This window comes from Silene latifolia, chromosome 4 (genome assembly GCF_048544455.1).
Source record: "Silene latifolia isolate original U9 population chromosome 4, ASM4854445v1, whole genome shotgun sequence".
NCBI lineage: Eukaryota > Viridiplantae > Streptophyta > Magnoliopsida > Caryophyllales > Caryophyllaceae > Silene > Silene latifolia.
In genome coordinates this window covers 56666431-56682044 of record NC_133529.1, presented here as the reverse complement: position 1 = coordinate 56682044, position 15614 = coordinate 56666431, and the positions used below count along the sequence as shown (strand labels likewise).

General features: G+C 35.9%; 1 protein-coding gene across 1 annotated transcript; it reads left to right on the top strand.

Moving 5' to 3' along the window:
* The first annotated feature begins 3206 nt into the window (after window positions 1-3206).
* On the top strand, window positions 3207-15253 carry LOC141651531 (uncharacterized). Its single transcript, XM_074459239.1, has 7 exons — window positions 3207-3416; window positions 3661-4297; window positions 4391-4549; window positions 4649-4792; window positions 9312-9574; window positions 14281-14403; window positions 14774-15253. Exons 1-7 carry the CDS (start codon window positions 3207-3209, stop codon window positions 15251-15253), a joined length of 2016 nt encoding a protein of 671 aa, XP_074315340.1.
* The last annotated feature ends 361 nt before the right edge of the window (window positions 15254-15614 follow it).

The window sequence follows — 15614 nt, the reverse complement described above, 5'->3', positions numbered from 1 at the left end:
TGCCACGTTTAAACAAAGGTAAAGAGAAAGTCGCAGACCCACTTACTGTTACCAGAATTCCCTACCCGGGACATCAGAAAGATGATAAGGTCGAGCGATAGTACGGTAAGTTCGTGGACGTGGTCAAGAATCTTCAGATGATCGTTCCTTTTACCGAATTAATTACCCAGGTACCTTCTTATACAAAATTTATGAAATATATTTTGACGCGTAAGAAAGAGTTTAGCGAGTTTGAGACTGTTGCATTTATGGAAGAGTCTAGTAACTTAATCCTTAATAAAGCTCCACCTAAAATGAAAGACCCAGGTAGTTTCTCTATTACCTGTATCATAGGAAATGAAGTAATAGATAAGGCTCTCTGTAATTTAGGAGCCAGTGTCAGCGTCATGCCTTACTCTGTCTGCAAGAAGCTTAATATGAGTCATCTTAAAATGACTAATAACACCCTCCAGATGGCTGATAGATCGGTTAGACGACCCCTAGGCATCCAAGAAGACGTGCCCGTCAAAGTAGGCAAGTTCTTTATACCAGTAGATTTCATTGTCTTAGACACAACTGAGGATACCCAGACCCCGATTATATTAGGAAGACCATTCCTGTGTACAGCTGGGGCTATTATTGATGTCAAACATGGCGTTTGACTCTTGTAGTTGGGGATGACGCTATCACTTTCAGTTTGCCTGGTACATTTAATTGCTAGACCAATGATAGAGGATACTTGTTATTCAGTTGATATCGTTGATGAGTCTGTTTATGAGTTCTGGTCGAATTCCTTGATAAAGGATCTACTAGAAGCTTTGATGTTGTTAAATAAGTGTGCAGATAACACGGAAAATAATGACGCTGTGTTGGATATGCTAGAAGTTGCGATAGATGAGCGTGAACTCACCGACGCCGAAGGAGAGAGGGTAGAACAATTGGTAAATACTCTTTCCACTATGGAGGTAAAGGTACCTGAGCGTAAGTCTCTTCCTTCTCATCTCAAATATGCATTTTTAGATGATACTGAGCAGTATCCAGTCATTGTTAGTGCCAAATTGGATGATAGTCAGCTGACCGCTTTGTTAGCTGTTCTTAAGAAAAATAGGAAAACAATGGGTTATTCATTGGATGACATTAAGGGCATTAGTCCTGATATTTGTATGCACAGGATTGAGCTAGAGGAAGATCACAAACCTTGCCGACAGGGTCAGCGCAGGCTGAATCAAAAGATGCAGGATTTTGTGATGGCTGAAGTAATGAAGCTACTCGATGCAGGTATTATCTACTCTGTTGGTCATTCTAAATGGGTGACTCCAGTTCAGGTGGTTCCTAAGAAAGGAGGAACTATTGTGGTTAAGAATGATAAAAATGAATTGATACCCACTAGAGTAGTAACTGGTTGGCGGATGTGTATAGACTACAGACAGCTGAATGTCACCACAAAGAAAGATCATTTCCCCCCTGACAGGCTAAATCGCACACCTATCAAAGATAAACCAACTGGCCTAAACTAATGCAGTAGAGGAAGTCAGGATCGTATCCACAGGGAGACAATTTGTTCTATTTGCTAAATCTAATCTGTCTATGTAACAAGTCTGGGGGTTTGATTTTTTTTGATTACTAAACTAATGTAGCGAAAAGTAAAGAAATAAAGTGTAGAAAATGAGTATAAAAATATAAGGGAAAATAGCTAGGATTGTCGGTTCACCATGGTCTAATAACGGTCAAAGATAGGGTCAAAGACTTAATCAAATTTCGGCGCCGTTGCCGGGGAGGCAACAATTCTCTGCTTGCTTATTTAGTTTGTCTTGTCTCAGGGAACATTAGTTCCTTGAGACCATTCTCATTCCTTTCTTTATTGTTTCGTTTATGCCCAGGTCTCACAGGTCCAAGCTCGTGCCATACGACTCTGAACCAGAAAAGAGATTTCGAGCTAGACGAAATTTTTGGAGGGAAGTCCGCCAAGCAGAAGACTTGAGTATGCTTGACGCCGCTTACGCCAGTTTTATTGCAGAAAATCAGTCTTTTGAAGAAGACACTTCTACTTCTGCAACTACTACAATCATGCCTACTTTAGCAAGTCACTCAAAACCTACCCTTGAATCCATTCCTAAGGGATTCAAACTCCCTACAATAAATAATGGGACTTTTGAGATAAGGCCATCCTACATTAACTTGGTAGAAAGAAATCTGTTTGGAGGGGGAGCTATGGAAGACCCTGCTACACATATGGAGAGATTCGTTACTTACTGCTGCTCCATACCCTTGACTAATGGGGTGACCCAGGACCAAGTAAAACAGGTGCTCTTTCCATTCTCTCTGCGAGACGGTGCTGCAGAGTGGCTGCGTGATTTAGACATGGAAGATCAGGGGGTTACCGACTGGAACAACTTAGCTCTTGCCTTTTATAAGAGATATTTTCTGCCCCAGAAGACAAATGCCTTGAGAAATCAAATCACTAGCTTCAAACAAGGTCATGCTGAGGACTTAAATAAGGCATGGCTTCGTTTTAAGAGACTGGTTCATTCAGTCCCTCACCATTGGTTTGCAAAGTGGTTTCTCTGTAACCAGTTTTATAATGGACTATATGATGACCATCGGGCACTACTTGATTCTTCAGCTAACGGGAGATTCCAGGACAACACGAATGATAACAATGCCTGGAAACTAATTGACCAAATAGCTACCCATACTGCTAAATATGGGAACCCCAGAGGTAGTACGAGAGGGGGAAGTTCAACCGATGGAGCTATTGCAGCTCAGTTAGAGACATTAATTGCTCAGATTGCCGAACCAAAGACAACCCAATATTTGGGAAACCAGCAGATAGTTCATGCCATGATCCAATAGGAAGTCCCTTGTGAGAGATGTGGTATAGCTGGACATGGTGCAGTCGAATGTATGAGTCCCATGGAGCAGGTCCATGCCTTTCAGTCCTTCAAACAAGGTACACCATACTCCAATTTCTATAATGAGAGGACTAGGGAGCATCCTAATTTCTCTTATTGGAGTCAGAATGTTCTAAACCCAACTCCACCACGCCACAAGGTCCGAGTCAGACATACACCATTCCTCAGAATCGTGGAAATCAACCACAAGGTGGTTATCAGAGGAACAATTAAGGAGGTCAACAACATCAAAATAATGACCTGTCTGACATAAAGGCCATGCTACAGCAACAGATGGCAGCCTCATAAAAGCAAGAGGCACTCATCACTCAGTTAATGGCGCATAACAAGTTGTTGGACGATCAAATTGCCCAACTATCCACTTCAAGTAGACAACCAGGTACATTGCCGTCTCAGCCTGAGAAGCCACATGACACGACAAATGCTATTCATCTTCGAAGCGGTCTTACTTATGATGGACCCGAGATGCCTAAGAATGTTGAAGAGGTCATAATTGAGGAGTTAGATGTGGATGCGGATGGAAAAGCAACCGCTTGGAAGTCATTGTAACGTCTGAAAAAGTCGATCGACTGAAATTGATGGTCGATCGACTAAAACCGCAGAACAGAAAACTGACGAGACTGAAAATAGTCGATCGACTGGGCAAATTGGTCGATCGACTGAGCCAAGTGGTCGATCGACTGGTTCAGTTAGTCGATCGACCTTTTCACCAGAAGGGGTTGCTGATCCGTCATCTATTGTTATTGGAACGTCTTCTACTGCTGATAAGGCATCTATTTCTGATAAAGGGAAGAGTAAAGTTGCTGACCCGCCAATCGTTATCAAGGTTCCTTTTCCAGGGCGCCTAAAGAACAGAAAAGTCGAGCAGCAATTCGGTAAATTCTTGGAGGTCGTCAAAAATCTTCAGGTAACTGTACCTTTTACCGAACTAGTTACCCAGGTACCCTCTTATGCTAAGTTTATGAAGGACATCTTGACCCGTAAGAGGAGCTTTAACGAGGTAGAGACCATTGCTTTTACAGAAGAGTGTAGTGCACTCCTACAAAGCAAGTCTCCACCAAAATTGAAGGATCCTGGAAGTTTTTCAATTCCCTTTACAATATGCACTCATGTAATAGATAAAGCTTTATGTGATTTAGGTGCCATTGTCAGTGTCATGCCCTATTCGGTTTGCGAGAAAGTGAATATGGGGCATCTTAAAGTTACCAATGTCACCCTACAAATGGCTGACGGAACAGTTAAGCGACCTCTAGGTGTATTAGAGGATGTCTCTGTTAAGATAGGTAAATTATTTATCCCTGTTGATTTCATTGTATTAGATATATTCGAGGATACTCAGATTCCTATAATATTGGGTAGGCCATTTTTGCATACTGCAGGAGCTATTATTGATGTCAAACAGGGACGTTTGACTCTCGAGGTGGGGGATGATAGGGTTACTTTTAATTTGGCTAGCACGCTGGCTAAGCTTATGATAGAGGATACATGTTAAACTGTAGACATTGTAGACGAGTCTATGTTTGATTATTGGACGGGATCCCTTCTTGGGGACCCGTTAGAAGCTTTAATAGCTCTTGATGATTTTACAGAGGATGAACAGGTTGACTACAAGACGATGAAAGCTGCTCTAAAAGGTAAGGAGTTCACTATTGAGAAAGGTGAGACGGTAAACGCTATTATGGAAACCTCTCATGGTGCTGAGGTAAAGATATAAGAGCCTAAACCCCTTCCTTCTCATCTTAAATATGTGTTCTTAGATGATTCTGAGCAATATCCTGTTATTGTTAATGCTAAATTTGATGATAACCAACTTTCTGCTGCTTTGTTGGTCGTTCTTAAGAAAAACAGGAAGGCTCTAGGATATAGTTTAGATGACCTTAAGGGCATCAGTCCTGACATTTGTATGCACATAATTGAGCTAGAAGAAGGAAATAAGCCTTGCCAGCAGGGTCATCGAAAGTTGAACCCGAAGATGCAGGATGTTGTTATGACAGAGGTGATGAAACTACTCGATGCACGTATTATTTACACCGTTGGCAACTCCAAGTGGGTAAGTCCAGTTCAGGTAGTCCCTAAGAAAGGAGGGACTACGGTGGTAAGAAATGAGAAAAATGAATTAATACCAACTAGAGTAGTAACAGGTTGGCGGATGTGCATTGACTACATACAATTAAATTCCGCCACTAAAAAAGATCACTTCCCTCTCCCTTTTATTGATCAGATGATAGAAAGACTAGCCTCACATAAATTTTTCTGTTATTTAGATGGGTATTCAGGTTTCTTTCAGATCCCAATCCATCCTGACGATCAGGAAAAGACTACTTTTACTTGCCCGCATGGTGTTTTTGCTTATCGCAGAATTGTTGGAGTATGTGTCCTCAACAATAGTGCGATCACATGATTTATAATCATTATTAAATCTCATAATAAGAATACGTAAGGGATGATTCATTTATATAGTCAACTGATCAACATTAATCAGTAATGATTGGCTAACTAGAGTTTGACATTACTGTCGTTTGACGGTGGTGATCAGTTGATCCCTTAAGGTCACACCTATAGGGCAATTCCCTTAATAGACAAGTTGATTAATTGTATGACGATACAAGTTAATCAATTCCTTAAAATTGAATAATTCATCTGTGAGAGAGAATATTTATATCTTCTTGTAATTTGATTAAATAAGATTTATTTTAGTAATTAAAATATTTTATTACTAAAATTGATTATTGTTTATGAAACAATTGAGACAAGAATGAATGGTTAATTATAATTACAATATGTTGTGAATTATAATTATATGACCCATTTTATTTACGTGATCAAGAATCACTAGACAATTTGTTATATATATAATTTAATTAATGTATATAATGATATTTATTTGATAAATATGCATTAAATTAATTAATAACATGTTACATACTACATGTGACATATTTTGTGACAAGTGACAAATTGACAAAATAAAATGGTAGTCCATCTTATATATGGACCGAAATATTAAAGGTGGAAGGTGTTAGTGGGTGAATTATTTTATGAGATAAAATACATATAATCATGCCTACACTACATAGCCTTACAAGCCTACTATTTGGAGAAGAGTAAAAGGAAAAAGGAGATGCCATTTTGGCCTTACTCTACCCGGCCCCTTCCTCCTTTTATTATGAGAATTTTGTTCTCATTTTTCTTCTCCACATTCATAATTCACTTACATGCATTCTTGCTCATCTCTCCCACTTCTCTCTAAACTTGTTTTAGAAAATACATTAAATTGTTCATCCAATATTATCATAAATATTAGATTACTAGTGTAGTAATAGTGATAATATTAGAATCTATTTTAAGGTATAATAATACACTAATCTAGATAATTAGTATATTATTTTGAGGGATTTGTTTTGGGTGCAATCAAAGGAGGATCTCTACATTTGGGATTTTGGAGGATCATCCATCACATTTAAGCTCAAGAACAAATAAGGAAGGTGACCTTATTTGTGCCCATTATTTCGAGCCACTTAACAATGGAAGAGACATTGTTTTTCTTATTTTATTTACTTAATTAGTTATGTATGCACTAGATCTTAATGAACTAGAGTTAATTTGTTAATTAGTTCACTATTATAAGAGTCTAATAATAGGTATATAAACCTAACAATTGGTATCAGAGCATAGGATGTTGCATGCATAATCGATTTATAGTTTTTCGAGTTATTAGTAACTTAATTAAAAATAAAAATTTGTGATTTATGAGATAAAGTCACTAAATCATGATGCATGTTATATATTCTGGTCCTAAAATATTTTTAGGTCATTTTTATGATTTATGGTATTTTATTGCTCATTTTAATGATTTTTAGTGATTTTATTACATTTTTATGACTAAAATGGAAATTAAAATTCTAAAAATAGTTAAACTAAGTTTCTGACCTTGAATGTTTTATATGACCTCACATGCATATTTTACTTATTGTATGTAAAATTTCGTATTAATGTGATTAATATTGCATGATTTATGATTTTATGAGATAAAAATGAATTAAATGGAGGTAAAATGGTTAAATATAGTTAAGCTTCGAAATAGGCCATGAAATTTTAATATGTTGTCAGATGCATATTTTACTCACTGTGTGTAAAATTTGAAATGAACTTGATTCATTTATCATGATTTATGAATTTTTAGTGTAAAAATGACATAAATAGTGACTATTTTAGCATAAATAGCTAAAACGAATTACATGACATGAGAAAATTATTTTAGGTTGCATTTATATCCCACTTATTAGATCTAAAGTTGTAAAATTTAGTTGATTTATTTTTGTATACTTTAAATGTTTTATTTGATAAAACCGATAAATCGCAAATATATTTTTCTCAAAATAAATTCGAAAATTTTAACCATGATTTTTGACATTATGAGTGTCATGGATATATTCCAGAATGTTCAGAAATTTAAAATTCAAATTTTGAAATTATTGTAATTTGATTTGGATTTATTTCATAATAGTTATGATTTTAAGGTCAAAATGAGCATAAAAATTATATCAAGTTGAATTATTGTCAAAAATTGAGTAATGACTAATTTTTGAGTCCTAAGAGTGTTAGGATAATTAACTTGGACTAAAATTAGATTTTAGTATTATTTAGCGTTTTTATAAGTTAAAATCGTGCATTTCCATAAAACCGGGTTATATATTCGATATAAGTTAAATAGGGCGATTTGGCACATAATTTGGCATGATAGCTACATATTATAATGCTTCATATTTCAATTGTTGAATGTCTTTTTATTTATATAATTTTAAATTATGTAATTTTATCTTAGTATGACCTTAGTTTTAATCGATATTACCCGTAATGAAAGGGAATATTGATTCGGTTGTAATTTAATGTGATCTCGTATCACTTTTATTTTTACTAGTTTTTATATTACAAATGTATAATAGGAATAGCTTTGTATTTTTATTATTATTTGTAATTCCGTAGTTTCTTCAAGACGGTGCTATTCGGAAAGGCGTTCCGACAAAGATGGTGTTCTAGGGAGGCGTGCTACTTGAAGATTCAAGGGACCAAAGGAGTTGGTTGCTGAATATGTAATAGATTATTTGATTTTCTATTTTAGGAAGGCCATACTAGGAATTTATTAATTGCCTTGCATTTCTTTTAATATGTTGCATGCATTGCCAAATCGCCATAACAACACATGCATTTCATATCGAGTCATCGACCGTGTCAGTTATAATTATCGATAATTCGTTTTTAGTTCACTTAAAATTGATAGATAATAAATTGACAAGACCTTTACTTTTAAAAGATTGAGACATAGCCTTACCAAATAGTAGGAGCCCATGAGTCTAAATTTCATGAGGGGTACAATACGATTTTTCGGGGTGCTTCAATTGACATTGGACAAATGGGGTAATAAGTAGTTATTACACTTCGAAAGTTTGGTTGATCTCAACGAAGGTATTTTTGCGACCGTAGCAGTAAAAGGTTCGGGCTAAAGATGAATTTAATGTAAAATCATCGACCGAGAGTTCTAATTGTAGAATCGGTTAAGAAGGTTAACCCACCGAAGTTATATTAGTAAAAGATGAAGAGGGCCCGTTGGCTCACATCCAAGTTAATATGAATTTTGGGTCTCAGAATCATTTATTATAGTTGGGTAAAGCTCACTATATAAATGCTAAAACTTGTTTTAAAATATTTACGAGTTTTAAAACGATAAATGTTTATAATTCCTTCATTTTCTATTTTGTAATCAATTTGATTAGTTTGCAATGTCGACTCCAATCACATCCTCATCAAATAGCACAAACGCTCCACCACTCCCTAATGCATCTTGGCTCCGATCCTTTATAGATCGATGTAAACTTGAAAATAATGGTTCTAACTTCGCCGATTGGGATGCGCAACTCCGTTTGGCCGTGAAAGGTGACGACAAGCTTCGTTACCTTACCGAAGCCGCTCCCATCGCACCTACTACTAGGTCAACCTCCGCCGCAAGGGAAGCCTATGAGGCCTACCTAAAAGAGTCGGCCGCTATCAAGAACGTCTTGATTTTCTCTATGGAGCCCGATCTCCAAAGGAGTGCTATCAAAATGAGCACGGCCTATGAGATCTACACCAAGCTTGTGACCATGTTTTCGCAAGCTCCTAGGATAATCCAATATGAGGCGGCCTCCGCGTTTTTCGAGATCAACATAAAAGAGGGTCAAAAGGTTAGCCCTCATGTGCTCAAATTGATTTAGCTTGTTGAGACTCTTAAGATCCAAGGGGTCAATATTCCCGAACAACTCGTCATAGACCGAGTTCTACATTCCTTGAACAAAGTGAAGGCATATGTGCAGTATAGGGTAAACTACATTATGCAAAACATGAAGACTTTTCTCCATGAATTGCACAAATTGCTTGTGCAAGCCGAGAGGGATATGGGTCTTGATGTTAGTTCAACCAAGGATGTGCTTGCCATAAACAACAAAAGCAAAGGTAAATTCAAGAGGAGTACTAGTAAGGGTAAGAAACCCAACAGGGGCAAAGGGAGAGTTATTGGGAATAACTCATCCAAGCCGAAAAAGGGTGCATCTTCTGAAGATAAGTGGCACTATTGTTGTGGTACGGGCCATTGGAAGCGAAATTGCCCTAAGTATCTTGGAGATGTTAAAGCTGGACATGTGACTCCAGTAGTTAATAAATTCTCCAATCTATTATGTTATTGATATAAATCTCAACTTTGGTATTTAGATACAAGTTGCGATTCTCACCCCCTTTAAATGTGATATAGGGCATGTGAGTAAGGACAAAGGCAAGGATAAGAAAGCTTGAGGATGATCTTCAACAAGGGATGCTAGTGTAGCCGCCCATAGAAGAAGACCTATGGAAGCTTGGCTTTTTATTTTGTGTTGTCTTCTAAGTATTGTTGTATTTTGGCTTGTTGTTTTTAGAACTTCTTTTGATTTCCATGTTGGACATGGAAGTTTGTTTTATTTCCATTATGCAAATAATTGTTGTATGAATTTTAATGGCTTGGCTTTCAACCCAAGTCATTCGGTTATGGAATTTTTCTTCGTTCTAAAAACTTGTCATTATACACCTTTCATATCAAAACATAAATTGTGTTGACTTAATCTAATCATAAAAGAATTACAACGATGGGATCATTGTAATTAGTTCATAAGCCATGAATTTAATTCTCACTTATGCTTTTGTGACTTAATGTCACATCTTATTTGATATAAGAAAGAATGATTATAAAGTCAAAAAGAGTTAAGAGAACTCTAAAAGGCAAATTTTATAAGCCAATTGGCTACACCACTTATAAAGACTCCATACAAGCTATGGGAGGGCTTATGACTTCAACTTTGTTCATAACATGGACATGAGTCGGTTTGAGTTGTCGACTCGTTTTTGAGAATTAACAATCCAAAACGGACACATTAATTTTGAAAGGTCAACCAGGAGATACCTGAAATAGCAAGTCTATTCAACAAATGACATGGATCAGATTCACATATTACATGAATCAAACTGCCATAGTAGAGCTGGTCCTTTATGTGCTAACACGTCAGTCTAGACAAACTTTTATTACTTCACCATATATGTTTGTAACTCACAAAGCTATCTCTTAAGAAGATAGATGTATTTCTAAGAGATAGAGTGGGAGTAGATCATCACAAACATGTCTTATAGTTAATGTGTTACTTTTTGAAAGTAATGGAACTATAATCTATTGAGATAGAGTGGGAGTAAAGCACACATGTCCTATTGTTAATATGTTACTTTTCGAAAGTAATGGTATTATGACCTAGTCCCAAATCGATTTTGTTGCATACAAGCCATAACATTACAATCAATTTTTTTTACTCAGGAGTAGATTTACTTTAAGGCGATGGTCTCTTTAAAGTAAATGCATAGATTGACATGAAGATGTTAATCAAGATAAATCATGTTAGGAATTGCCACATTTCATTTTGATGAAGAATGGCAAATGATATTAAAAATTCGCTTTTCTCAAATGGGAATTTAGAGAAGGATGTGTATGGAACCTAAAATCTTGGATTAAGATCTAAGAATCCTAACATATTATGCAAAGCTTAATTAAGCAATCCTAAAATGATATTAAGAAAGCATTAAAGGATTATACTTTTCATTCATGTGATAATTGAGAATGGTTTCATTCACATAATTGAAGAATCATAATTATACATGAAGTTAAGTGGGAGCAAGAATTATTTTTCCATGTCTTATGTGTTGATAACATATTACTTATTGAGAATAATGTACCAATACTCTCCTTTGTGAAAGAGTGATTGGGAGACTAGGAAAGAATGCGATGCATTATAGATCTCTGAATCTATGTGTTGAATTTGAGAGAATATTGGCAAAGAGTCGAGAGCCTTATGATGATAAGTTCTTTCGTATCTATTTAACATCAACAAGGTTGAGTAGGTTGTTCATATTGATGAAAGTGGAATTACTATGATAGAGTCATAGTCATTCACTGAACCTAAATAAGTTGTTGATCACATGAAATCGATTGCTAATGTTTCCACCATTAGAACGATCATGTATGCCATTACATGCACATGCCGGGATGAATCATATGCTTGGAGCATAATAAGTCAATAATAAGTTAATTCGAATGATGGTCTTATGAAAGCCTTAAAGAACATCCTTTAAGATTCTTGATGAGAATTGAGGATTCGTTCATATGTTTGGATGATATACTGAGTTGTGTGTTGAAGGGTTACACAAACTCTAGTTTCCAAACCTATAAGGATTTATCGAAATCCTAGGCTAAATTTATTGACTTAGGAGTAAGAGACTAGATAAATGTTTTAGTTTCAACCTTTGCAAGTTCTACAAATAGAATCTAAGTACATTGTGATAAGATGGTCAACAAAGGGACTAGGAGTAGATCCCTCTACCAAAGACTTTATCACAAGTTATATGATAACAGTGGGAGCATATTCCAAGTATAAGAGCCTAAGTTTAGTAAGAAGACTAGACATCTACTTAGATAAATTCATGTCATTAGAAATAACATTGAATAGAAGAAAACAACAATTCATAAAGTTGGAATGTATGGATACATGGTATATCCACTTACCAAGCTTTTAGTGTATTTTAACTAGTGTAGAATGTACACTATAGATTATAAGATATGAAGTAGCAATAGAGTATTGACTATTCATATATGATAATCGCATTTATCGTTAAAGTTTCTTTAAAACTCACCCATTACTTTGTTAAATCCAAATGGGTTGTTGAGACAATATTGAACCCCATTGAAGTGAACTGGATTGACACAATATGCGCCCCTGGTTGCTTATAGGAGGTGACATCTCGAAGTGACTAGGGTGTGATGCGATTGATGGCAAGTTCAAGTGCCATAGGGTCATATGGGATGACTAGTCGATCACATAGACAAGATTTGTATGAGACACTCACAAAAGTGACCGCTTATAGAGTTCTGGAAATTCATAAAGCCTAGTTGTAGCAAGAGCTGCTATAGTATTTTTATGAGTCAATTCTTTTGATTAGAGACTATTCGCCCAAGTTGGCACATTTTCTGATTGGCTTTGATTTATGCTCTACCACTGTCGTAACTGAGGTCAAATGAGTATATTTTGGGTTATAATGAACTGTGGCTAAGCGAAGGGAATAGTGCGATATGAATTGTCCACCCCCTTGTCAGGGTTATTTGAAATCTCAAGGCCACTCGAGGAGTAGTGAACTGAAAATGTGTGGCCACGCTCGGAAGGTATCTACGGTAGATAATTCCGGTCAGACAGTTACTCTCTAAATCGAGGAAACCACTCAAGATATGATTAGATGCAAGTAGACCTGCAAGACACCTTGCATTGAGTGAGAGATTGTAATAGGACAAGAGAATTGGTGACGCACACTTGTCTCGGACAAGTGGGAGATTGTTGGAGTATGTGTCCTCAACAATAGTGCGATCACATGATTTATAATCATAATTAAATCTCATAATAAGAATACGTAAGGGATGATTCATTTATATAGTCAACTGATAAACATTAATCAGTAATGATTGGCTAACTAGAGTTTGACATTACTGTCGTTTGACGGTGGTGATCAGTTGATCCCTTAAGGTCACACCTATAGGGCAATTCCCTTAATAGACAAGTTGATAAATTGTATGACGATACAAGTTAATCAATTCCTTAAAATTGAACAATTCATCTGTGAGAGAGAATATTTATTGCTTATTGTAATTTGATTAAATAAGATTTATTTTAGTAATTAAAATATTTTATTACTAAAATTGATTATTGTTTATGAAACAACTGAGACAAGAATGAATGGTTAATTATAATTACAATATGTTGTGAATTATAATTATATGACCCATTTTATTTATGTGATCAAGAATCACTAGATAATTTGTTATATATATAATTTAATTAATGTATATAATGATATTTATTTGATAAATATGCATTAAATTAATTAATAACATGTTACATACTACATGTGACATATTGTGTGACAAGTGACAAATTGACAAAATAAAATGGTAGTCCATCTTACATATGGACCGAAATATTAAGGGTGGAAGGTGTTAGTGGGTGAATTATTTTATGAGATAAAATACATATAATCATGCCTACACTACATAGCCTTACAAGCCTACTATTTGGAGAAGACTAAAAGGAAAAAGGAGATGCCATTTTGGCCTTACTCTACCCGGCCCCTTCCTCCTTTTATGATGAGAATTTTGTTCTCATTTTTCTTCTTCACATTCATAATTCACTTACATGCATTCTTGCTCATCTCTCCCACTTTTCTCTAAACTTGTTTTAGAAAATACATTAAATTGTTCATCTAATATCATCATAAATATTAGATTACTAGTGTAGTAATAGTGATAATATTAGAATCTATTTTAAGGTATAATAATACACTAATCTAGTTAATTAATATATTATTTTGAGGGATTTGTTTTGGGTGCAATCAAAGGAGGATCTCTACTTTGGGATTTTGGAGGATCATCCATCACATTTAAGCTCAAGAACAAATAAGGAAGGTGACCTTATTTGTGACCATTATTTCGAGCCACTTAACAATGTAAGGGACATTGTTTTTCTTATTTTATCTCTGAATTAGTTATGCATGCACTAGATCTTAATGAACTAGAGTTAATTTGTTAATTAGTTCACTATTAGAAGAGTCTAATAATAGGTATATGAACATAACAAGAATGCCATTTGGATTGTGTAATGCCCCAGCTACCTTTCAGAGGTGTATGCTGGGGATATTTTCTGAGTATATAGAGTCTATTATGGAGGTATTTATGGACGATTTCAGCGTATATGGTAATGACTTTGATGATTGTCTGTCTAACCTTGAGAAAGTTTTGCAGCAATGTATTGAAGTTAATTTAGTGCTGAATTGGGAGAAATGCCATTTCATGGTCAATGAGGGCATCGTCCTTGGACACTTAGTGTCTGATAAGGGTATTCAGGTTGATAAAGCAAAGGTGCAAGTGATTGAGCAATTACCTCCTCCCGTGAATGTTAAGGGAGTTAGGAGTTTCCTTGGTCATGCCGGCTTTTACCGCCGGTTCATTAAAGACTTTTCTAAAATTGCTAAACCACTTACACAATTGCTACTTAAGGATGCTCCATTTAATTTTACAGATGAATGTCTTTTTGCTTTTAACAGGTTGAAGCAGGCCTTGATTTCAGCACCGATCATTCAGCCTCTAGACTAGGAGCTGCCTTTTGAGATTATGTGCGATGCTAGTGACTATGCCATTGGTGCGGTGCTAGGCCAGAGGAAAGACAAAGCTTTAAGTGCTATTTACTATGAGAGCCGAACTCTGGATGAGGATCAGGTAAAATATGCAACAACAGAAAAAGGAGCTGTTAGCTGTGGTATATGCGTTGGAGAAATTCAGGTCTTACTTATTAGGTTCAAAAGTTACTATATTTTCTGACCATGCAGCGCTGAGATACCTATTTGCTAAGAAAGAAGCTAAGCCAAGACTATTGCGATGGATACTCCTTCTTCAGGAGTTTGATTTGGAGATTAAAGACAAGAAAGGCGATGAGAATATAGTAGCTGATCATTTATCACGCCTACCATTGCAAGAAGGGGGAGATTCTTTACCTATTGATGACTCTTTTTCCGATGATATTTTATTGGCTATTTCTAATGCTGAAACTCCTTGGTATGCTGATTATGCTAATTTTATTGTAGGTGATTTATTACCTCCTGGTTTGTCATATCACCAGAAGAAGCGGTTCCTTCACGACGTGAAGCAGTACTTCTGGGATGATCCTTATCTGTTCAAGGAATGTGCTGATGGTCTTTACAGACGGTGTATACCGTAGTGGGAGACTAAAGATATCCTAGAAGCATGCCATTCTTCCACCTATGGTGGTCACCACGGTCCCTCTAGGAAGAAAAATGAAATGAAAAATATTGAAAAAAAAAGAAGAGAAATGCAAGAAAAGAAAAAAAAAAGAAACTGAAAGAAGGCAAAAGAAAAAAAAGAATCATATGAAATGTTACAGATTACGACTCCCATGCTTATCATTATTTCTCATGGGGAGTCTCTTGTTGGTGTGAGTGATTTCTTGCCACAATGGCACGGTTTTACGTTTTGTATTGAGTGGTGAAGCGGAATAAGTTGATTATTTGGTTATGGTTGTGCTAGCTTGGCTTTACCTCCACTTATCCAAATTTATTTTG

Excerpts from the sequence above, each read along its gene's own strand:
- LOC141651531 (XM_074459239.1), top strand. The coding sequence starts at position 3,207 with ATGGCGCATAACAAGTTGTTGGACGATCAAATTGCCCAACTATCCACT. Across the intron at positions 4,298-4,390 it reads TATTGATGTCAAACAGGGAC|ACATTGTAGACGAGTCTATG; the intron begins GTTTGACTCTCG and ends GTTAAACTGTAG. Across the intron at positions 4,550-4,648 it reads GGAGTTCACTATTGAGAAAG|ATGATTCTGAGCAATATCCT; the intron begins GTGAGACGGTAA and ends ATGTGTTCTTAG.